The sequence below is a fragment of the Penicillium longicatenatum genome (assembly GCF_028827895.1).
Source record: "Penicillium longicatenatum strain IBT 33135 chromosome Unknown contig_1_segment0_segment0, whole genome shotgun sequence".
NCBI lineage: Eukaryota > Fungi > Ascomycota > Eurotiomycetes > Eurotiales > Aspergillaceae > Penicillium > Penicillium longicatenatum.
Window position 1 is genome coordinate 2,149,521 of NW_026643119.1, and position 23,355 is coordinate 2,172,875.

General features: G+C 45.3%; 6 protein-coding genes across 6 annotated transcripts; 5 read left to right on the forward strand and 1 right to left on the reverse strand.

The window, feature by feature from the left end:
- Positions 1-1,374: 1,374 nt before the first annotated feature.
- N7484_001569 (uncharacterized protein) lies at positions 1,375-2,580 on the forward strand (the record flags this gene model as incomplete). Its single annotated transcript, XM_057111989.1, has 1 exon — positions 1,375-2,580. One exon carries the CDS (start codon positions 1,375-1,377, stop codon positions 2,578-2,580), a length of 1,206 nt encoding a protein of 401 aa, XP_056976726.1.
- A 3,352-nt stretch (positions 2,581-5,932) lies between these two features.
- On the forward strand, positions 5,933-7,805 carry N7484_001570 (putative MFS transporter; the record flags this gene model as incomplete). The annotated part of the gene is made up of 3 exons (XM_057111990.1): positions 5,933-6,767; positions 6,824-7,079; positions 7,136-7,805. 3 exons carry the CDS (start codon positions 5,933-5,935, stop codon positions 7,803-7,805), a joined length of 1,761 nt encoding a protein of 586 aa, XP_056976727.1.
- A 3,246-nt stretch (positions 7,806-11,051) lies between these two features.
- Positions 11,052-11,659, forward strand: N7484_001571 (GFA family protein; the record flags this gene model as incomplete). Its single annotated transcript, XM_057111991.1, has 2 exons — positions 11,052-11,177; positions 11,243-11,659. 2 exons carry the CDS (start codon positions 11,052-11,054, stop codon positions 11,657-11,659), a joined length of 543 nt encoding a protein of 180 aa, XP_056976728.1.
- Positions 11,660-13,325: 1,666 nt separating this feature from the next.
- N7484_001572 (NAD(P)-binding protein) lies at positions 13,326-14,231 on the forward strand (the record flags this gene model as incomplete). The annotated part of the gene is made up of 1 exon (XM_057111992.1): positions 13,326-14,231. The coding sequence occupies one exon, from the start codon at positions 13,326-13,328 to the stop codon at positions 14,229-14,231; it is 906 nt and encodes a 301-aa protein (XP_056976729.1).
- Positions 14,232-14,607: 376 nt separating this feature from the next.
- Positions 14,608-17,680, reverse strand: N7484_001573 (uncharacterized protein; the record flags this gene model as incomplete). The annotated part of the gene is made up of 3 exons (XM_057111993.1): positions 14,608-16,655; positions 16,703-16,823; positions 16,892-17,680. The coding sequence occupies 3 exons, from the start codon at positions 17,678-17,680 to the stop codon at positions 14,608-14,610; spliced, it is 2,958 nt and encodes a 985-aa protein (XP_056976730.1).
- Positions 17,681-18,924: 1,244 nt separating this feature from the next.
- On the forward strand, positions 18,925-20,695 carry N7484_001574 (FAD-binding oxidoreductase; the record flags this gene model as incomplete). Its single annotated transcript, XM_057111994.1, has 6 exons — positions 18,925-19,369; positions 19,431-19,492; positions 19,551-19,641; positions 19,710-20,043; positions 20,117-20,316; positions 20,415-20,695. 6 exons carry the CDS (start codon positions 18,925-18,927, stop codon positions 20,693-20,695), a joined length of 1,413 nt encoding a protein of 470 aa, XP_056976731.1.
- Between the last annotated feature and the right edge of the window lie 2,660 nt (positions 20,696-23,355).

Consider the following 23,355-nt stretch of genomic DNA (forward strand, 5'->3'; position numbering starts at 1 on the left):
ATATATGCAATGTCGCCCTTGCAAGCCCATCAGGGTCTTAACTTTGAAATATCTTATTTTTTCTATTTTTATACCGATCTAGAATCCGTTCTCTGTCATACGTAAAATAGTTGCAAGTATCATAAATAGGGAATTGTCCGTTAGAACATCCAACGGTGTTGATTGAACAGCACACCAACAATAATAGGTCAGGCGCAGTAATTAATTGTACAACCAGAGTAGTCACACTATCGAGTACATACTCAGGCACCTAATTGCTCACACTGGGCTTCTGTGCCTAATTTGAAAAAGTTTTAGGGGGGATATCGACACATGAACTAAGCCAGCGCCTTTTCTTACCCAATTTTGAGATGTTGTGTGTATCCTGCGTCGAGTATTCGGTGATGAATGGAATTTGAGATGGTAAAGAATCCACCAATGAGCAGCCAGCCGCCTTGACATCACAGCGGAGCGCTGTTTTGGGATGGCAGGGTCGGGTACAAGATCAGCCACTCAGAGGTAACTTCGGGCTGTGTCTGCTGTTCTACATAGGCACATATAATTGAGTCTATCCCTTGTTGCGACCAACTAGCACCACGTCATCGCCTTGACCAACTGGCCGCCCTGGTATGCCGCGGTAATTACGATTAGCTATGGAACTTTCTAGGAGAATACCACAACATCACCACTAGTCTACATCCAGTTTAGCGCAGAACATTTAATCCAGATTGCAATACAGATCAGCTTACCCCACTTTGCCATAGAATTCGAGTGATGGTCACATGATCTCAGTACAGTCAGTAGTCAGTACCATGTAGCCTAAGGAGTATATGGATCGGTCCCCTGCTGAATGTACACGGCGTCGCATCTCCGTCGCACGATGACCGACCCACCTTTCCGCATTCTAGAAGCAAATACAGGGCAAACCAGTGTCCAGGGCGTACTTAGGAGGGAGAGAAAAGCTTTAAATCGAAATGACGTCACTCGACTGTGTTTTCCTCATGCTTAGCATCAACCTAGACGTGGAATCGTCGGGTTTGGCAGGTTGCTTTCTACACAAAAAGCACGACCTAAAAACCTGTGTATGACGTCGTCTAATATCTTACTAGGTGTCCTCTCCCCCAGATTTTGATGGGAGCCGATCAAGGTTCGCATGAACCAAGGTAGCAAGGTTGGCCTATCACTCGGGAGCAACGTCATATCGTACCGACAAAATTAATGCCGATCCCAGTTACTATTACTGGTTTGGGGTTTGTCTAGCAGTGCTCTCCGCCTATAAATGCCCATACTTCTACTGTTTCAAAAAGTCAAGCTCCTCAGTTCTACATTCTGAATTGACCTATCGTTCACCATCATACACCATATCTCTCTCCGTGTATTTACAATAACCTCGACATGCTCAGAAGAATTCCCGGCCCTGCGGCACGATCTGCCAGACAGCAACTCCAACCCCCATCTCGCTTCATCAAACATCGCTTTCAATCCACCGCATCCAATGCAGCATCGACTGGTGGTAATCCTGCTTTGGTTGGCGGCCTTGCTGGTGGAGCTGTCGCCTTTGTTACGGGATACACCTGGTACTACTTCTCCGGAGCCAAGACTCTCGTGGATACCAGCAAGCAAACACAAGCATACATTGAGCAGGCCAAGCAAAAAGTTGCTCAGAAGACCCCTGAGCCAAATGAGGCATTCCGTTGGCTGCGGGATACAGTAAAAAGCTATGCTGTCTTCATTCCTGGTGCGCGTAGCTACGTCGACACCGCATTTGACGACCTTGACAAGATCAGAAAGGATCACGGACAGGAATTTGATGAGGTGGTCAAAAATGCATATGACGAGTTGAATTCCCTCCTCACAAAAGAGGGATTGAACACAGACTCGGCGGCCAAGGCTTTGGGCGTGCTACAGAAACATGCAAAGCAGTTATTCGATCTTGCTGGCGACGCCGCGGAGAATGTTCTCGACAATCATCCTGAAATCAAAGAGAAGGTCGGCGGTGGGTTTGAAGATCTCAAGAAGATGGGTGACGCTTATGGGCCAAAAGCGAAGGAAGAAGTGAATCGAACCTGGCAACAAATTTCCAGCATTGTCCAGCGCGGCGCAAGTGTCGATTCCGCCGAAGAGATCAAGAATCTGATTCAGGAGAAGAAGACAAAGCTTGAGAAACTAGGAGATGAGGCATGGCAGAAAGGTCTCGAGGAGTCCCAGCAATACCTCGAAAAAAGCCCCAAACTCAAAAAGTTGGTTGAAGAGAATGCAGATACCTTGAAAAAGGGCAGTTCCAAAGATCTATGGGGACTTGTCAAAGAGAGCGCTTCTTCTGGGAAGGTAGAGGATGTGGAGAAGTACATTAAGGAGCAGGTTACTCGAGCGAAACGCAGCTCGGACAACTCGGTGGATCTGGATAAGTGGCTAAAGAAAATTCCTGGAGGTTCAGACATCATTCCTCAGTTGCACTCACTACAAACTATAGCGCAAAAGAGGGGGAGTGATGCGGAGAACGTTCTCAAAGAGACTTTCCAGGAAATTCAGAATGTGTTGAAGAAGCGAAAGGAACAGGTGGAGAAGATCGCTGAGGAAGCCAAAGAAGAAAACAATTAGAATAGGGGTTGATTACTTTGAAAGCCATATGTACAATAACCAGATTATCAATGCACTTATAGCCTCATCGCGACGATGAAAGCATGTCAGCTCATCAGACCTGTATGCACGCCATCACTATCGTAGGCATTGCCATCTCAAGCCCCCTTCAGGAGATTGCCACATATATCTACGGCCGGATAAAAAGTATAGGATACATATGATCATGTAGGGATAACATCGTTGTAAACCGAAGTTATACAGTGAAACAATCCAAATACGCGCCACTATTGCAGCGATATACAATCACCTGTCAGCCTAGCATCTATTGCCAATTGAAATCGTTTTCCAGCCACCTAGTCTTGCGAGCTATCACGAGCCACTTATTTATTTTGCGTTCTATAAGCTGATGTCCAGTGCCCCACAGGAAGGGCAGCAGATAATTGAAAGTCACTCGGTTGCCCCAAGTGAATGGCAATTATGAAATTTGGTTGTGAAGTCTGTGGCAGAAAAGAACTCAGGGTGAGATGATTCGATATGAAATGCCTTGGGTCTGGTTCATTACTCCAGTCGGCGGTCGTAACTCTTTCACAGGGGAGTGGTTGTGGAGGGGTTGGTGTTAGGTGATCGTGGTTGACATGTTTGGAATGCATGCGCTCGAAGATATTGTCATATTTCTTGACATAGATGACGCTATCTTCGGTCTTTCGGACTTACGATGGATATAATCCTTTCCTAAAATCCATAGAAGACAAAAGGCTACCCTGTCGGTACGTACCTGAACCAAGAATGCGACGTGAGGCTATTTGTCAAGATAAGTTTCTGCGACGATCAAATGACTAATCATCCTATCTGACTGAATAAATCTAAAGCGCAACCCGCTATCATTTTGTAGAAATCCGAGGGCAAGCCATCAAATTTCAGGGCCTGAGAATGCGGCGGGTGAGATAAGCGAGCACATAGGATTCCGCGGGAAGTGTCTCCAAAACAAATGCCACGACTCATTACGGAAGAAATTAGTGTAGCTGAGCTAGAGGTGAGTGATGCAATCCGTGAAACAAGTGTCAATCCCAAGTTGCACCAGCGCAGGTCGTATTCCGAGAGTGAGTTAGCTCGTCACTGGTTTTTGCTGCCGCATTCTTGATCGCGGTATTGTAAAATAAAAATTCCATTGCCCGGGTCAGTTGATGAGGCCCAGAAGGATGACTCATAATTTCAAGAACGTCGTTTAGCCTCAGCTGTCAGAAGCGACAAAAATATAGTGGATTCCACAAGAAGGTAATAATTAACCAAGACGGGCAAAATGCGATCGTCTTCGGTATCAATATGGTCACCGAGACTGAAAAGATTTTCCGCCTATGTCCGTGTACTACAATTGGTCTACTTAAATGTCATTTCCTGTTTTCTTTGATAGGCAAATTTCACTTTAGAAATATCTGGCTTCCTAGTTTGGCGGCGGCAAGATGATCGCACTGAATTTAATTCCAGTGTATCGAACTTTCAATATTTCTAGCACTTGCACCTTTGATCAATTGACTTTCCCGTGTTGTGGTGGAAAGTATAGCAACGGGTACCTTTCAATTTATCAATGATGGAAATTTACTACAACATGCGATCTTTTTATTGAAAATTTTGATTCAAGGGAAATCAGACGATCCGGTCGAAAAAAAATTATTGAATCAATGCAACAAAGACGGCGCCGCTTATTTAAAACCCTTCATGCGAAGAGAAGCCCTTCGCTGCTCTCTTAAACGACTCTCGGTTTCCATAAGTACATTCTGCAGGGACCTCCCTGCTTTAGATCTTGCCTCCACTCTATCATCATTCAATAGCTCGGTCGAAGTCGCTTTGAGTTGTTGACGATAATCTCGATTTCGCTCGTCCAGGCCTGTGGTTATGGTAGCCTTCTGTGAAGCATCGGCGGCAAAAGTAGGATATGATGCTGAGCGTATGACTGAAACAGTTGGAGCAAATTTGGGCACTTTATTTGTTGAGGAGGCTCTTTGAGAGGCACAAGGTTGGTGGGCCATCATGTATGTGCGATCTCTAGTGATCAGTGCTAGGTTATGAAGTGTAGATCAACTTGTGAGTTGTGAAAAGACACTGCGCAATATATAAGTTCAAAGAATGTCCTTAAGCCCCCTTTAAAATGAGGTAAAAACCCGGTGGTTAATTGGTGGGTTGTTTTCCATACCAAATTGGCCCTCTTAGCTCATCATGACGTCTGACGCAGAAGAAGTAAGGAGCCTGGCGATAGCGCAACTACTATATTTAGTCGAGGAATGGAATGCTAGGAACTGCTTGACTATGCACTTTGACTTGTAATTTGAAATGTGTTAGGAATGGCTAGTATCAATTCTAATGAACGGATGAACTCCGGGGTATCTACTCGAAAAATGCGCTTGGACATATAAATCAAGGCTGTAGCCGAGCATGTGAATTTATATACATTCGCGAGCCACTGACAACAAGTATCACCACTAGAATATGCTGTCCAATTTTTTAAAATGCCCCTTGCATCCAAAGACAGAATAAAATTGCGCTTTGCAAAAAGGAGTGATCATAGCTTCATAACTGCAGGAAATGCTCAATAAAACAGCCTAATCAAAGCAATTGATCAAGAAGTTTATTGACCGTAAGGTTCATCTCGAACCTGAAAATCACTGCTACTAGGTTCTTGAATTACTGTAGGAACTTTTGCGCCTATCCGCTCATATGTTGTCCACTAGAGTAAATCATGTGTATCGTAGGAGAGATAAATTCCGAGTCATGCTGCTCTGTCAGTAATGGGAAAGCTCCTTCCACAACGTAGGGCAATACACATCTCTAGATTAAATCCGTTAGAATGTGGATAGCGTAGGGCATCGCATGAGATTTACTCCAGGATGACTAATGACCATCGGCAGTCCGACAGTTCGGACATCCGAAGTGGCGGATCCACATCTCCTCACCAACCACAGCACAGATGACGCGGAATTGAGCCGTCGGTTCTGGATATTTTTGTCCACCGCGCGCAGAATTAGGAGAAAATGATGGGGGGGAAAGACGCTGTCGGAGTCATATCCGACTCTAATCCTGCTCGGCGGCGGAAGTCTCCAATCAAGATATCATTTGCCGATAGCCCGGATAGCACTAAACTTTTGCCATGGAAAAAACCCTGCACCCTTTATATGAATGATCTCCGCCACTATTCACGGTCATCGGGATTCAAGTTGAATCCATTGGGATTGAACGACCTTTCAACAATAAACTTCAGCCAAGCATTCCGGAGTCCAATCTGTAACTCCACTTTGGCTTGAATGGATCCTGTCAACACATTTGATACTTATAAAGATTTTTGATTGGATACAGTTTGTTGCATCCTAGCCACAACATGGCCTCAAATCGACAACGTGCGGCTGAGAAAGCTTTGCATGATCAAACCAATATTCTTCCGTTCAGCCAGCTCATGGTTGTGTTCTCAGGATTGGCGACGTCATTGCTAATTACGATGTCAGACCAGAATGGTATTAGTGTAACATTGCCTACTATTGCACGCGACCTGGGTGCTGAAGATACTATTTCCTGGGCTGGTACTTCATCGTTGATTGCCAACACTATGTTCACTGTGCTGTACGGTCGACTATCTGATATTTTTGGTCGCAAGGCTATCTATATCTCCGCTTTGGTGTTACTATGTCTTGCGGATTTGTGCTGCGGTCTATCAGTAAGCCCAGCCATGTTCTATGTTTTTCGAGGTCTGGCCGGTGTCGCTGGTGGTGGTGTCACATCTCTGACTATGATTATTGTCTCCGATGTTGTTACTCTGGAACAGCGTGGAAAGTATCAAGGTATTTTAGGTGCTGCACTTGGGATTGGAAATGTGATCGGTCCGTTCATTGCGGCTGCATTCATCATGGATTCAACATGGCGTGGCTTTTTCTGGCTTATTTCTCCATTAGCTGCTTGCTCCGCTGTGGTTGGATATTTTCTCATTCCAAATAATGCCAAAAAGGGCGACTTCTGGAATAACATTAAACGCATTGACTGGTGGGGCGTGCTCGCCTCTTCCGTCGGTATTATCTTCTTGTTGATTCCTATCTCTGGTGGTGGCTCTTACTTCCAATGGGACTCTGCGATGGTCATCAGCATGCTTGTGATTGGAGGAGTATCTTTTATTGCTTTCATCTTCATTGAATGGAAGGTGGCTTCGCTGCCTATGTTGCCAAGTATGTCTCAACCTTCAAATACTCGGGTCGAGTGAGTTATACTAATTATTGTTTAGTGGCTTTCTTCAAGAACCGAGTCATTACAGCTCTCTTCTTGCAGAGCTTCTTACTGGGAGCGGTTTACCAGGCGTACCTTTACTATTTGCCTCTTTATTACCAAAACGGACGAGGCTGGGATCCTATTGTCTCCGCTGCCCTGACAGCTCCCATGGTTACCTGCCAGTCAATTGCATCCGTCTGCTCGGGACAATACATCTCCAGAATTAAGCGCTATGGCGAGATTATCTGGGTTGGATTTGGACTCTGGACACTGTAAGTCAAAGTTTGATATTCCCTTTCTTTCGTAAAATCTAATCTTTTCTTCCCAGGGGCGCCGGTCTGATGTTACTATTTGGTCGCCATACCCACCCAGCCGTCATCGCCGTCATCGTCGGTATCACCGGCATCGGAATTGGCTTCACCTTCCAGCCAACTCTAGTCGCCCTGCAAGCCCACTGCACAAAGTCTCAACGTGCCGTGTCCATTTCCAACCGCAATTTCTTCCGCTGTATGGGTGGTTCCGTCGGCCTTGCCGTTTCGGCGGCACTTTTACAGGCGACTCTTCGCTCAAATTTGCCCAGCCAACTCTCCTACCTCGCAGAATCGACCTATTCGATTCCTTCCCAGTCCAATGTCAGCGCGGAGGAGTGGAATGAGATTCTATCTTCATACTCAAAGGCATCGCATTCCGTTTTCATCCTTCAGGTTCCCCTGATTGGCGTGTGTTTCCTCACATGCGCTCTTGTCCGTGATCGGGGTCTTGAGCGAGTCAAGGATCCTGAGGAGATTGAAGAGGAGAAGCGAAAGGCCGAGGAAGCTGCTAGGGATGCTGAGGCGGCTCTCCATGAAGTTCATGAACCTGAGAATCACGAGGTCGAGGAGAATGTCGAGAAGCGACATTCGATGTCGTCGACCCTTGCGGAATCGTCCATGCCTCCGTCCCGCGCTGAGCCAGAGCTTGCTAATTTAGAAGAGAAGCGAAGTGTTGAACAAAGATAGGGGAGAAAGCTGCGGTTGATTCGCTTATTTGTTGCATTTGATTTATACCGCAAAGTGCATGGCGTTGGATACCAAAAGAGCATATTGCATTACACACATGATGTTTGAATAGCCTACATACCGGGTTTTCTTTGACGATTCTTGACTTTCTTTTCCGGATTATTGCTCACCCTCTCGCCGCTTACTCACTGAGCCTGCCCTGAGTGGTGTGATTCGCTCACTAAGCGCAAACCATAGTAGCCAGTGGCACGCTTGAGCTACCTTAAATAAAATACAGTCCACTGCTTTTACGCGAAAGCCCTTATGACTTAATTAAACGTCCAATGTTCTATCGAAAGACGAATGGCTTATTCCACATAAACACGTCATGTCATAATTTAGTAGTAGTAATACAGAAAAGAAAAAGGCAAAGTTAAGATTTATGACCTATTAGCTTCTATCTAGCGTTTCGCTCCTAGAAATACTCAGCTTTGCTCATTCATTCTCGTTACTCTCTATGGCTTACCTCCATAACCCTAAGTACTCCTAGTAAGTAATTCGCTCAAGTATACTCTGTCTTAACAGAAGGTCCCAGGAACCAAGAATCGTTTACATTAGGATTATAATTAAGGCGCATCAATCCTAGGAGCTCAGCAATTATTATATAGCGCTCCTTCGTTATTTCTTCGTCGTCAATTTTAGACTCTCCTAGATTTAAAAATCGAAGCAGCATTTGATAGAGACTATAGTCCTCGATTATAGCACCCAAAAACTATTCCACACGTATTTCTTGCCATTAAAATACCATTCTAAATCTAAATTCCCATAGATTCAGAGAGACACATCCAGTAAATTACTCTCAGGAGGCCAACAACTACCTTTACTCCCTATTCACTAAGGAATCGAGCTTATGATAGTGAATTAATCACACGTTCTTATATCACCAGGCAATTATTACTCAGTCAACTCTAAATAGATTTCAACTCTTTAAAACTTCCACATGTATACCTTAGTAAGCTCGCCTTTATAGCTCTGAAAGACCACGCTGTGTATAAGGACAGGTAATCTTAATATACTCCGCCTACTCCTAGGTAGACCTATGGCGGCTAACTTATTCATAGCCACAGAGATAAAAAGTTCAAGGGAGTCGACGTCGCGAACTAACCATGGCGAGAAACGAGGTCATATAGAATTTAGCAGGAGGGATCCTTTAAGAAGTCCAAATCGGAGAGAACCAACGGACATATATTTACTTGTGTTATGGGAAAGTTAAGGATGCCTTGTCGTTAGGCATGGAGTTGGGTACCGATGTATGGCGACCTTACCTCTCCCGATATGCATGCGAATCGCTTACGAATCCCACTCGAAAGGAAAGAGAGTATAGACTCTCCCCTTCTTTTCTTCAAGAATTAGTCTTGGAATATTCTATCTAATACTATTATTCTCCTCTTCTCGCCTAAGTATCAGATTTCTGCTAATGGTTTTTGGTTTCCCTTTCCGTATTAGTGCTCATCCCTCTCGCCGCTTTTGCGCACTACGTAGATCTAAGCATGCTGCGGACGTTCTGCTATGCTTAGTCATCGTATGATCAGGCCATCTGATCTGGTCACAGAGTAACGTCAACTTGACTAACTTAGTTAACTTAGTTATTATGAGATTACTAAGTAAGTAATCATTCGGTTTTATTGATCGGCATCTGATCGGACGGTTCACGTGACCCATGGCAGTGGCACGCATTTTTCTGCCGTTTGTCAAGCCTCAATAAAATGCCTCCTAAGCCCCAAAAGGAATTGACCCCTCAAAAACTACTTACGTCAACGTACGCGCGAAAATGCAAGGTTCATCTTTTCCCCCTCTTTTCAATGTGACCTCCTAGGATCGGCAGTTCCTAAGAAGTATTTTCTCTTCAAATTATATTGTGTACATATTACACATTTCTCAACAGGGCCGTGAGCAGACCTATAGAGCGTTTAGAACTCCAATCAGTGAGAGTCCAGCAATCTTACTCATGAAACCCCTAGAAAATTAGTCCAGATAGTTCGGATATACTACTAGTAGCCTTTGCTTAGTGATTGCCGCTTAGAGACTGGCCTACATAGTTTCTAGGACTTATCAAACTCCTAGGACGCCGTCACGCCGTTATCCTTTCGGAAAGGACCTTTCCTAGTAGATAAGGAGTTTCCTAGTAGATAAGGAGTTTCCTAGTAGATAAGGAGTTTCCTAGTAGATAAGGAGTTTCCTAGTAGATAAGGAGTTTCCTAGTAGATAAGGAGTTTCCTAGTAGATATGGAGTTTCCTAGTAGATAAGGAGTTTCCTAGTAGATAAGGAGTTTCCTAGTATGATAAAGCCCTAGTGAAGGCATCGGAGTATTGTATATTTAAGCTACTTAAGACACGGCCTTCAACATTAACGGGAAAATACTTTTTGGATCCGGAATCACTAGTACTCAGTTCGACGACCTATAGTATTCTATTTTGAAAAAATGCCCCTGTATGAGATGTGTATAATTCTTCTCTGAGCGGACCGTTTTCGACATGTTAATCTAAATCATGATTCATGACAAGGCCTTGTCACTCTGTCCCGCTCTGGCTCCACTCTGGCGGGAGCAAAAGGATGTATTGGCAAAATTTATTAAAAGTCTGCACTCGACGACATTTTTGACACCCGCATTGTTCGCGATGGTGCGCTTTACTCGCCTAGAGGCTACTGGAGATTTCTATGTGTTAGGCGAAGCCCGGCAGCCAAGTTTACCTAACTGGATTATTGGCACGGTCCGCATTGGATCAAATCATCTAAAAGACATCGGAGATCTTTGCGAAAATATAGATGCGCAATTAGAGGCTTAATAATTGTCCCGACTGGCCAAGTAAGGTGGTCGCACGAGCCCTGAAGGAATCACAGATTATCATGTTGCTTATAATAAATAGAATCGATGTGCTTCTCGGGGACTAATTGAGGGATATTGTACAGGTTCTAGATCATATAGACGGGAGCTGAATAATCTGACTAGCTATGACATTCCTGGCCTATGAATTGAATTTCTTAACCTTCGATTATTAACTACCTTTGGTTAGCGAGCGCTGGGATTTCATCAAAAAGTGGCTGAAAATGACGTGAGATAAGACGGAAAAAATCACGCGGGATTCCGTTCCTTCGCAAGTATATAAAGCCCTTTTTTGTAGCCACAAGGCCTTTGTCTTTAAGATATTCGACAAGCTTATCATCTTCCATAACTATTATCACGTGGTCACAGAATTAACGAAACCATGACATCTCCCACCATTGATAAGTCGAAGCCGTATTTTCCTCTTGCTGGAGGCGCTGATGATGGCTGGTCTACGGAGGATGAAGCGACAGCCACATGCTTTTGTGGCGCGGTGCAACTGGCATTCGTAAGTATAGATTGCGAAATTGCTCTTGTTTTTGTGCTACTCTAACAGCGGCTCTCACCTCCTAGCCAACCCATGGACCTGGCTATCTTGGCTCCTTCGTCTGTAACTGCTCTGACTGCCACAAACTTACGGCATCCGTGCATGCGACTAACTTCACGGTCTATGACACGCACTTGAAACATCTGCGTGGCCGCGACAACTTGAAGACATATAGCCAGTCGCGCACTGTGTTTTTCAAAACTCCTGGCAAGGACAACACCATGACCAACTACTTCTGTTCCACTTGCGGTTCTCTCATGTACCGCGTCGGTGCAGCCTTCCCGGGCATGAGTATTCTGCGCGTTGGCAGTGTGGATGATTTCTCTTTGCACGAGACTAAACTGAGACCCACTATGGAGCAGTTTACTAAGGACCGTGTGGCCTGGAAGGCTCCTACGGAAGGTACTAGGCAATTTGTGGAAGATGGTCTGCATGTACAGTAGAAGTTGGGGTTACAATTGGCTACCAGTGCGTACAAATAATCTATCAACCATCTAAGTCCTACTGTATCAATCTCTTTAAATATTCTCACTCTTCACGATCTCCTCTATCATGCTCTTGGAATGATCATTGGGTATTAGGCTTACATTTTTTTTTTTTTTTTTTTTTTTTTTTTTTTTGGTTAGAGCGCGGCAGTTCAGATAGACCACAATGTCTAAGAGCTCAGTCCACTAGGAAGAAGGAAGGTTCGCATCGGACAGGAGCGTGTTTCGCTCCTAAATAGTGCGATTCGTGCGTTCGGCCAGCCCATTCTGCCCTTTGCAGTATGGCGGTGAGCGGTCAAAGTCGACTTCCTGGGACTCGAGATGTGTTCCGACGAGCAAAGATTCTACCTTTGTTGGTGAGAAAACGTTCGAGCTGGGCACCGGACTATCGGAACTTCTAGAGCGCTTCATGCTTCTACCTTATGGCATATGTCCTTTGGGGTTTGAAGTGTGACAAAGGTGTCTGATGGTTTGAAATTAAAAGCAAATACATATCCTATGGTGCTATGTCATCTTTGTAAAAATCAATACTTGCCGCGTTAACAGAGATATGTCGGAGTAATTCCCAATATAAAATAGTCTATATTGGCATTAGGTTTGGCATATCAAATAAAGGGTGTCTTCTAATTTGCGGGTCATTACGCTCTATTGCGCGTTATTCTATATAAGTGAGGGGTGGTGAAGGATCGAGAACCTCAAGCAGACGAGTGGTGACAGGGCCATCAAAAAGACTAAAATATCTTACGGGGCATATCGCCACGTTTAGTTTAGTCAGAGACTAGATTAGGTGCATAAAGTACTTAGATCAATCTCTGCGTGGGCCGTGAGCGGGTGATCAGATGATCAGGCCTACTGAGTGATTACTAATATCTCACGTGATGACACTGACATGTCCGTATACGTAATCAGGCGGTGGAACAGCGGCCAATGGGTGTCCCCTCGAGTATATGTGTCTGTCTGTCCATTCTGCTATCTCCAAGCACGCACCTTATGTGTGTGCTTACTAATATCATGTGATCTAGGTAGCTTACATCATCTAATATATGCCGACATGACACGATCACAAGCCCTGAGCATGGTCTGTAAGATACTCAGTGAGCCTGACTCTGATCCCCCTCATTAAAGCGGCGGTAGCTAGGAAAGGAAAGCCCCACCTAATAGCAGAAATATTGTACGTAGAGTGGCCTAGGTATTATACTCCCTTAACAACTTGAGATTCTCATAATTTACTACTTAAATATTCAATCATATTTTCCACAACTATCCAGCATGTCCAATCTCTCCAATCCCTTACCCGTAATCCTATGTGATCAACCAACCAAAGACGGGAAGCTCGTAGCAGAAGGCATGCTACCTGAAGTAGATTGATTGTGATAAACATTACTGTATGCCGTACACCAGTAGAGACTAGCATACTAGTAACGATACACGCATGTCGCCTATGACATCTGTATTCTTGTCAGCGGGGACCGGGTAAGCGGCATTGCCCCTCCCTTAGTCATTAGTAGGAATTCTTCCTGAGAAGTTAGAACAAACAACCTTCTCCTGGTGCTACTTTGCTTTTCATAAATTATTGCAACTGATCACATGAAGAAATTGTTCCTTTAGCTCAGTATAGGAATCAATGTCCCCACAAAAGAGAGTACTTGTCACCTGTGCTACAGGCAACCAAGGCCAAGGTGTCGTGCACCATTGCCTCGCTGCAGGGCACTCAGTATATGCATACGTACGCAATCCCAATTCACCTGCGGCGATTCAGCTTGAGAAATCGGGAGCCAAACTTGTCACTGGGGATCTGGATGATTTTGAAGCTCTGCGTCTAGCCTCGCAGGGTATAGACACGGTATTTCATACAGAGGTGCAGACAGGGGACTGGGCTGGGGACTTGGAACGGAGCAATAATGTCATCGAGGCAGCGCGTACCTCGGCTACAGTGTCCAATTTCATTCTTTCAACGGCCATCAAAACAGGCCAACATGAGTCATTTCCGGGCTGGGGGCCTGAACATCCGATGCGACAGTATTGGCTGAACAAACATGCCCTTGAGAGTCGGGTCCGTGACGCTGAATACCCACACTGGACGATTATACGTCTGGGCCACTTCTTGCAAAATCTAATATTCCCCTTGAGCGCTATCACTTTTCCCGGCTTCAAAAACGACCGGGTCTTACGCGTTTCGTGGAGGCCGGATACAAAGCTTCCATGGGTCGATGCGGGGGATGTGGGCATTGTGGCGGCAGCGGCGGCATCAGATCCAGAGAGCTATACTCATAAGGAAATAGACCTTGCTACCGAGGCGCTTACTGTCGAACAATTGGGTGCAAAGCTAAGCAAGGCACTTGGAATGGATGTGAAGGTTCATTATTTGTCGAAAGAGGAAGTGGAAGAAATGATCAAGGGAGGAAGTCCTGTGCCAGCAGCGCATCAATGGGCAAACCAAGTGCCAGCGGGAGATGCCGCTGGAAAGATCAAAGGACTCTCTCTGACATCTGTGGATCAATTTCTGGCAGAAAATGCGAATTTGATTTGACCATCTCATCGGGGGAATGGTAAATCTTTTACTTTGGTAGTCATGTTGGCTTGTTGGTCAAGCTGCATACTCTCTGGCTGAGAAATTTTTTCGCTCGCGCAGTTATGCGAGGGCCTATTAATATGTAGATAGTGCTCGAACTGTATTTTTCTACGTGCTCTACACGCGATTTATGAAGAGAGGTCCTTCCCAGGCTACCTTATTTCTCCTCCAGCAATGTAACCTTTTAGTCTTAATCAGCTGGCTTGAACTGCCATGATAGAGGATAGTGAGATATTAATTTGACAATGTCTTCTTGGGCCATTGGAAAGATCTCTTTGTACCACTCGGTGCCGTTCTAGAAGATGATTGTATGTTTGATTTGAAGTCAAATAAGCTACTCGCGGCCCCCCGAATTGATGTCTCTTACTACATAGATTTGACCATAGAGGTCAGTCACGTCAATGAAAACTCTCCAAGCTTTCCATGTAGACTTGGTCACCTCAGAAGACAGCCTTTTGCCAGCAAGCTGGAGGCACTCGCGCTCGTATATGGCTATCTCCAATAACGCTTGTTTAGCTTTGTGGTCTTCATGTGCTTCTCCTTCTGTCTCTAGAAGGTGAAACTCAGGAAAATTGATGCTATTGAGGTTTTTCTCTTTGCGGTCACGGACGATGGATCCATAATCATTGTGCTGCCGGCACATGGTGGCCAAATGACGGCAGACATCCTGGGCTAGATACTGGGCGCGGGCTCCAGAGAAGCAATCTACACCTTTGCAGGCCGACGAGGACACCAAACAACGGAAAAACTCAAATGAGTACGGGCAGCTGGTGTGGTCTGCTGAGGTGGTCCGTACCCAGTCATAGTATGTGCCTGTCGAGGCAAATGCATATGAAGTCTGTTGTTCCATGTCGGACTTGGCTAGCCGCACATTATCTTCACCCTGCGTGACATGTGCTAGGAGGAAGATGTATAGCTCATGTCGGACTCGCCGACGCAGGTGATCTGGCGTTGAAGCAGCTGATACCTTTCCAAGTACATATCTGACGAAATTGGAGAGTGTGATCTTCGCTTCAACGAGCAAAGAGGTCTTTCCATCGCTATCCGCTGCTAAATCAAATGTGCCGTTTCCATTCATCTGAGTATTGGCAAAATCATGGCCATGTGTCGCTTTGTCATTTGATAGCTGGCGGTGCTTTTGATGACAAGTCGACTGCATCGGCCTTTTACGCTCTTCCATGTTCTCATTAAAGAGCTGTCTGATGGTGGCTTTGAGAGCCTGCAAATCGCCTTGAAGGCGCGTATCCTCCGTCGTGTCCTCAAACCACTTGTCAACTTGAAAATTAAGCAGCGAGATGACCATCATCTCAATGATAGTCTGTGTTGAGAGGCCAAAGCTGGCCGCGTTATTGCATGTCGTCCACGTAAAAGGGATGTACTCAAGATACTTGCCCTCCACCCGAGGGAAGATGTCAAGCTCAAGTGTGGCACGCTGTAAAGTGGGTGCTAGCAAATAGCCTTCGACGACTGAGGCCCGGAGCCTCCAAGTAGGCTCTTCTTTGAAAATGGGCAGATGCTGAAAGAACAAGCAAAAGTGGTCGAGCCTCTTTGAGGGAATATTACACAGCTCCAGGACGGCTTCGGACCAGCTGGAAGTGGAGGGAATTGCCTTGAGAGCAGCTAAACAATAGGTCTCCGAAAGGACAGCTGAGCCAAAATTTACCTTCTCGACCCAGATCATGGCAGGAGTGGTCCAGCTGTCGCTATTGGCGTGCAGATAATTGGAGCCTAGGTCGATGCTTTCGTTAACTTTGCAGCCCACCCCTATTCTCACCCAAGGCAAATTGGATAGTGCTTTCAGAGTCAGCAACCCATAGGCTGTTATCTCTGCAGATTCTTTCCACGCTCCAGAATCAGATTGTGAGCTCAGAGTACGGACGGCAATCTGCAGAGTGATCAGAGGAACATGATCTCCAAGAAGCTTGGGATCAAGGCCCTGCAAGGACCCATTATTCCAGTGCTCGATAGCACTTGAAAGAGCTTCTGCAAAAACCATCATGGCATATTGAGGTTCAATGTTCTGCATTTCAGTTAGTGTTGTGACCGGCTTGTAACATCTAATGTAGGCATGGCTGAGCGTGCTTACCCATTTATCACTCCATTGTCCATTTTCCCACGCGTTGCAGAGAAATTCCATCGCTTTTGAGATCTGTGGGATATACCGGGATGGGTCTTTTGATCCAAGAAGCGCGATAGTCACATTACAATTGGCACTAAAAGACTCATTTGTCTCCAAATTGTATGTTTTGAAATGGCTAGAACTCTCAAACGCCTTAAACATGGCGTCGCAGTTAGTAGCGCGGCCAAGAAGTTCGAGAGAGAAAATGCTTTTTGCAGTGTCATCTGCGTCAGCAAGCATTCCGGGGGCTATATTTTCAAAGTCTATTAGCGACCACGTAGAATTGAAACGCGCCAATGGAAGACTTTACCAAAGCCAGTGACTCCATTGCCTTCCTCCAATTGGGCTTCAAGATAATTTGCCATCTTTGAAATGTTTTCTGTTCCAAGAGAATCTACTGTAAAACCCGACCTCAGCAAGGTTGAGAGAACCTGGTGCCAATATTGTTAACAGCCATCATTTGCACATAAGAGAATTAGAAATAGAGGCAATATCTTACCCATGAGACCTCAAATACGCTGATAGGAAAGGCAGAAGGAACCCTTCCCTTGGTTGTTGCAACGACAAATCGCAAATACTTTTCTGCTTCCTCATCCCAGTCGGAATTATTCATCAAGTATGCGGCAGTGGATGATGATGAGCCCATCATCGACCCATAGCTGAGACTGTGCGACATTTTGTCGAAGTCTAAACTACCAATGAAACTTTCTAGCGAATGCAACAGTGTAGTTTTATGATGCGTGTAAAGCACGGCTGGCTTCACCTTGTTCACTTTCTGCCGGTGAAGAGCCATGAGGGCTTTGCGCCCAGGGAAGTTGAAGCTTATCCCTTCTCTTTCGAGCAACCATAGCAGGCTGGGAACGAGAATCTCAAAGCCTACTTGCACGGTCGACTTCACGTCCCACACCTTTAAGGCTTGGTCCAAGTACGCACACGCTTTGCTGATTCTTTCCTGCAAATCAGAAGAAGACTGTGAGCAATTCTGGATAAGGGGATATTTCTGGTGCCGGTAGAGCGTTAAAACCGCCGCCATTGTACTTAGAATTCCATCAACGTGCGCACCATTGGGGCAGAATCCCCCGTCTGGAGACTGGTCTTCCAGCACAGCCTGGAAACACTCCGGGAAGAGCCAATATGTGATTTTAACCTCGTCACGAATCTCCTTTTTGGTGACCATGGACAACCACGCCGTATCATAGACCGTTGGAGTCATGGAGCTAAATCCATGATAGACAGTATCCAGAGATTCTGCCAGACGGGTGACTATATTTCTCGCTTTGTCTTCCATTATGGCGCTTTAGGATGTATCAAGGATTTATTGACAGATCAATTGAATGAGAGAGTAAGAACTGGTTTTGTATTGATCTTTGTGGGAGCCCGTTCGTACAGGAGTTACATTTATAGTCCTATCGATGTTATATCTCGACCAATCGATAGGTCCAGAAATTATAGGCTGCGATTTTGCAAACTAAACCTTCCAGATTTGGAATACGCGATCAAACCCCCGCTTAGCCTCAGCCCCAATTATCCTGTGTGAAAGGAAACACGTCCCATGCAGTTGATCTTTTCTGTAGGGGAGCTTGGAATCGACAAACTTGCTCAAACAGCCCCCCACTATAGTATCTGGCCACCTAGTTCATGAAACTTTTCATGACACGCTAGAACCTATCACTATCGTACTTGTCAATTGAACGGTCATTAATGCTATACATTTCTTTAGTCTAGATAGTCATTGGCTATTGGGGTATTTGGTTATTTCAAAATGGCCTGACTAGTTATGCAGGAGGGCTTCGTTGTTATAAGTTACGTGACCAGATGCTGTATGGTACATACCTTCTCTCAATCTCCACCTGACATCATTAAGTTCTGACTTTACGACAATAGTAAGTAGGATGGGGAATGATCGACATTGGCTCGATGCAATGTGGACACTATCAAATTGACCTGTTGGGGGCTATTTTAATGTGGTTACATTGCATTGCATTGCATTCGATGACGCGCGGTTACTTATTCGGGTCCCAATCTCGCGCGACCGAGGTTTGAATTTTGAGTCTGTGACCCCTCCTGCTTCTTGCTTTCAAAGTGCATATGCTGGGGTGTGTGGGGCCGGCTAATTGCCTTCACCGTGTCTTTACGGCGTTGGGCTGCTGCAGGGGTATCGATCCTTTGAGCTCAATGAGGCAATTTAGGTAATCTGCCCCTCACGCCTCGATCCTGATTCTGAATGTCATTCGCATGTACCGTTCTCAAGTACAAGCTGAGTGCAATGGGTCACAAGCGGTAATATAGTATTGTTGAAACGAGTCAGCTACCACAGCGATGCGAAGAGCTTGATTGCTTCTCTCAGAATTTTGGGTGGACAGGGATCTTAGGACTTTTGAAAAAAACAAAGAAAGCGACTCCGCTTCAACCCACGCGTCTCCACCCCAGCTGACCCAAGCGTAGCTGATTCAGAACATAAAAGCACAAACAACCTGCCATCATTGATCATTATTCCACAAATTCTGTTGTCTAATCAATCATCTACCCAGTATGGCTTCCAGCAGAGCAGCAGCATTTAACCGATTGAAGACGGTCTTCAGCGACAGGGTGGTTACTCCCGATGCTGGATCTGAGTACCAGGCAGCGATGGTAGTTCCCTGGTCGCAGACGTGCTGGACTCCGGCTGCCGGTTATGTGTATTTGAGAGACGCTCAAGAGCTCACTGAAGCACTGGAGATTATCAAAAAAACAGGATCTAAGTTCACCATCCGTACCACCGGCCATAATCCCAACGCGGGCTTTAGCAGCGCAGATGAGACAGCCATCGTTTTGGATATCCGCCAGCTTCAGAACAAGGAGCTGGGCTCAGACGGTGTCGCTCGAGTTGGATCGGGAAACACCTGGGGTGAGGTGTATGCCTGGCTGGAGGAACAGAAGCTGTCAGCAATTGGCGGTCGAGACCAGCAGGTCGGGTTAGGAGGTTTCCTTCTAGGAGGTAAGTATCTACTATAGATAAAGAGTGTGACTAGTGCTTTAAAACTAATAAGTCGCTCAAGGTGGCATGGGAGCTTTGCCCCATCTACATGGACTAGGCGCTGATGGAGTTCGGAATTTCGAGGTAAATCGTCTTCTTGAAAAGCCCAGTCTTTTCCTAAACTCATAGCTAACATATTCAGGTCCTTTTAGCCAACGGTAGACTGGTCAATGCAAATGCGACAGAAAACGCTGATCTTTACTGTGCTTTGAAGGGTGGTGGCTCCAACTTTGGTACGTTCTCTGGTTTCTAGTGGCTTTATCTAAATTGCAAAGATCTAGACTCCGCTAACTTAGAGAAGGCATTGTGACTAGATTTGACCTTGACACCCACCCACTAATCAACGTGCAATACACGATCAATCTCTATAACCCAGAGGATCATATTGCAATAAACAAGGCTACAGTGGCGGTTCAGGATGCCATGGAAAATGACCCTAAAATCGGGTTGTTCACCAATTTCAATAATGGTTTTGTTGCTGTGGGCTTACTCTATGGCGACACACCCACTGAGCGACCTACGGCTTTTAAGCCTTTTTATGACCTTGATAGCTTGGTGACAACAGTTCTACCATCCACAAATGGCACTCTCTTGTCACTGGCCCAAGCAATGGGTCATAAACAGGAGGCCAAGAAGTAAGTGAGACGTAAATACGCAAACGGTCAGGTCGAGGAGGAAAATGATGCTTTATACTAACATATGTGATAGACGGACCATCTGCACTATGACTACTAAGGTATCGCAGGAGCTCTACGAGGATGTCTATAAGTCCTGGACTGAAATCTGCAAGACCCTCCCGACTGACGCAGTCCTGCATTATACTATCCAGCCGTTTGGTAAGGCTGGCGTCCAGGCAGGAAAGGATCGTGGAGGAAATATTATGGGCCATGAGAGTGTTCCACAATGCTGTGAGTACATCTTATATCCTGATTACAACGACACATGTTGTTTCTAGTTAAACAAGACGTTTAAGAAATGAGAGAACTAACATATGCCAAACCCATAGGGTGGGTATTTACCTGCGAGTGGCCTCAAGAGGGTAGCGATGATGCCGCCGCGCAAATGGCAGTGGCCACGATGACCGAGGCTGTGCAGTCATTGGCTAAGGAAAAGGGAGTTTTGCTTGACTTCAAGTGCATGAGCTTTGCGACCGCCTCTCAGAAAGTACTTCGTAGCTATGGAGCCGATAACTTGGAGCGAATGCAAGAGACCGCAGCCAAATACGATCCCGAGCGGGTATTCCAGAAGCTGCAGCACGGAGGCTTTCTCTTACGTGACAACATTTAGTGGTTCTTGTTCCCAAGAGCTCGGGGGCTTTTGAATTTGAGCAATCTGCTTTATTTGGCTGTCACAAATTCATATCTTTCAACTACTCTTTTTTACTCCTGATATCTACTCCTGGTGGATAAATGCTACCAGCTGGGCCAAGAAAAATCTTCAGCGTTCTTTATATGCGCTATTACTATAAAAGCTGGTATTGAGAAGACCAGAATAAGAGCTCCAATACAGTGTCCTCTTTGACTCGGAAGATCAGGTGGCGCTGCTAGACGCTATTCTTAATAGACCATGCCAGCAAGATTAAACTGGGCCAGCTCTGAGTGTCTCAGAGCAAGGGTACTAGGGGGGCTAATTAGTAACCAGAGCCCACATATGTGCATGCAGCAGAGTGTCTAGCCACGTAACTTACGAAAGCAAAGCTGCTTTCCCGGCATGGCTAGTCAGGCCATTTTGAAATAACCAAAATACCCCCTATGGAAACTAAACCTATACCATCAACTTTATACCTTAATCTTAACATATGGTTACAATAGTGATGATCTTGGTGTATGATGAAATCTCCGTAAGTTAGGTGGCAAGATACTGTAGTCAATCTAACCTACAGAGGCTTTCTTTCAAGCCAGTGCAGTGCTGTAGTCGCCAAAGCCCAAAGCTCCCATTTTGGGCTTGACCTCATTTAATTTTAGACTCGACTGGCAAAAAGTCGAAGAAGGAAAATATTTCAGCTCCACGTCATCCCCTCTGCCTAGTAAAGTCTACTTCTCCCCACATCCGTTTTTGAATATGAGCGGCTGGTTTAAAATGTCTACTGCTAAAACGCGCTAGTAATATATTTTTCGGCTAGAAAGATCATCTCATACAAACATTTTTGATTGTATGGAATGAAAACCGCCCCCTCTACTCGGAGGTTCTGCAGTGAACAAACCCTCCAAGGGTCTTAGCGGCCCCAAGGTGCGTTTTTCAGCCCCAGCTGATGGGATGCAACGCCAGGCGGTCCGTCTATTTTAGATACCGAACAAACCTCGCTACAAGTTATCCTTTGCGTACTTGATCGCTTTGAAATTTATCTCTGATCGTTAGTATTCAGATAACGCGAAGCCAGGATGTCTTCGAGTTCTATGTCACTCGATGCCTACGTGGCCTCTGGTACCCCTCTGATTGTCATCTGTGCTATATTTGTGACCGTAAGGTGCATGGTGAACTTCAGAGTGTATAAAGGGCTCCTGCTTGATGACTGTAGGTCGTTCATACGCTTATATGAAATGAAACTATGGAAGGAATCAAATGTCTGCTAACGCCTATCGTAAACTTTTCTAGATGCCTCCATCCTGGGATCTGCTTTTGTCACGATTGCGTTTTCCATGAATTATTATATCATTCAACGTGAGTCTTCCTTTCCTCTTTCAGACTTTGGAAGTTACGAGCACTAAAGTTGGGAATATTCTAACCTAGGCTTTACTGATCCGATGGATTCTTTGAATTGGCTTAACCATGTAAGAAATTGGATATACTGTTCATGATATTGACACAGCTCTGACTTTGGCATTGGATCGACATAGTTTGCAGTAATCATAACTGTTATCGTTGCATTCGAGTTGTGGATGACGAAGATACCGATTCTACTGGTCTATGTCAAGATTTTTGGCATAAACAAGACCTTTAGATATCTTTGTTATGCGACCATTGCAATTTCCGGAGTGGTCTACATTTGCGCAATGTCGCCCACCTTTATGAGGTGTGGTCCTACAGCAACCCTCGTGGATCTTGAGATTTGCACCACAGGAACTACACTGACAGGGGTCATCTCTGGCTTCATTGCTTTGGGCGAGGACTTGTTGATATTCTTCCTTCCAATGCCGCTCATCCGTAGACTTCACCTTCCAAGGAAGAAGAGACTAGCTGTGGGTGCGGTCTTTTTTTCGGGTATTCTGTACGTTGTGTCATATCTCTTGTTCTGGCTTTACGGAGGCTGATATCTTATTTGCAGTGGGATTGCAGCATCCACCGTATCTTTATACTTTAAGTATAAGGCCTATCAAGGAACGACATCTGACACTCTCGCCACCATGCTCTGCGCGTAAGTGATTCCCATGAAATTACTGCTTGTAACAAAGACTGCAACATCATGAATTAATCTGTCTATAGGGTTATTGAAGGCACTATTGCTATTATGGTCGGTTGTGCACCATCCGTGAAGTCATTGTGGAGCATCAAACTCTCACCGAGAATACATTCAGGCTTCAAGTCTACGTCCTCGGGACACGACAGCTATTCTAACCCAAATTATGCTTACTGTCGCTCTCAGCGCGACGACGAGTATAAGTTAATGAATTCATCTGCGGCGAATATGATACCGTTAAAACCGGTAAGAGCGTCTGGTTGAAGGAATTAGTGAATCTTCAGCAATGGTTTTGAAGGTACTATCGGCTTCGTCGACAATCCTATTTTAGCTATCAATCCAAAAAGAAGCGCCTTTTTTTTTAACAATATCTGGCTTTTCAAAACATCAAGTAGACCATAGTTACCCCCTTCCAGCGCCATATATGATAAAATCTATGAGCCAATGCTGCTGTAATCTTCGATATGTTCTTCTAGGAGACATAAAGAAAACACTTAACATAGACTATAGTACTAAGAACACATATACACCAAATGTATCAATGCCAATT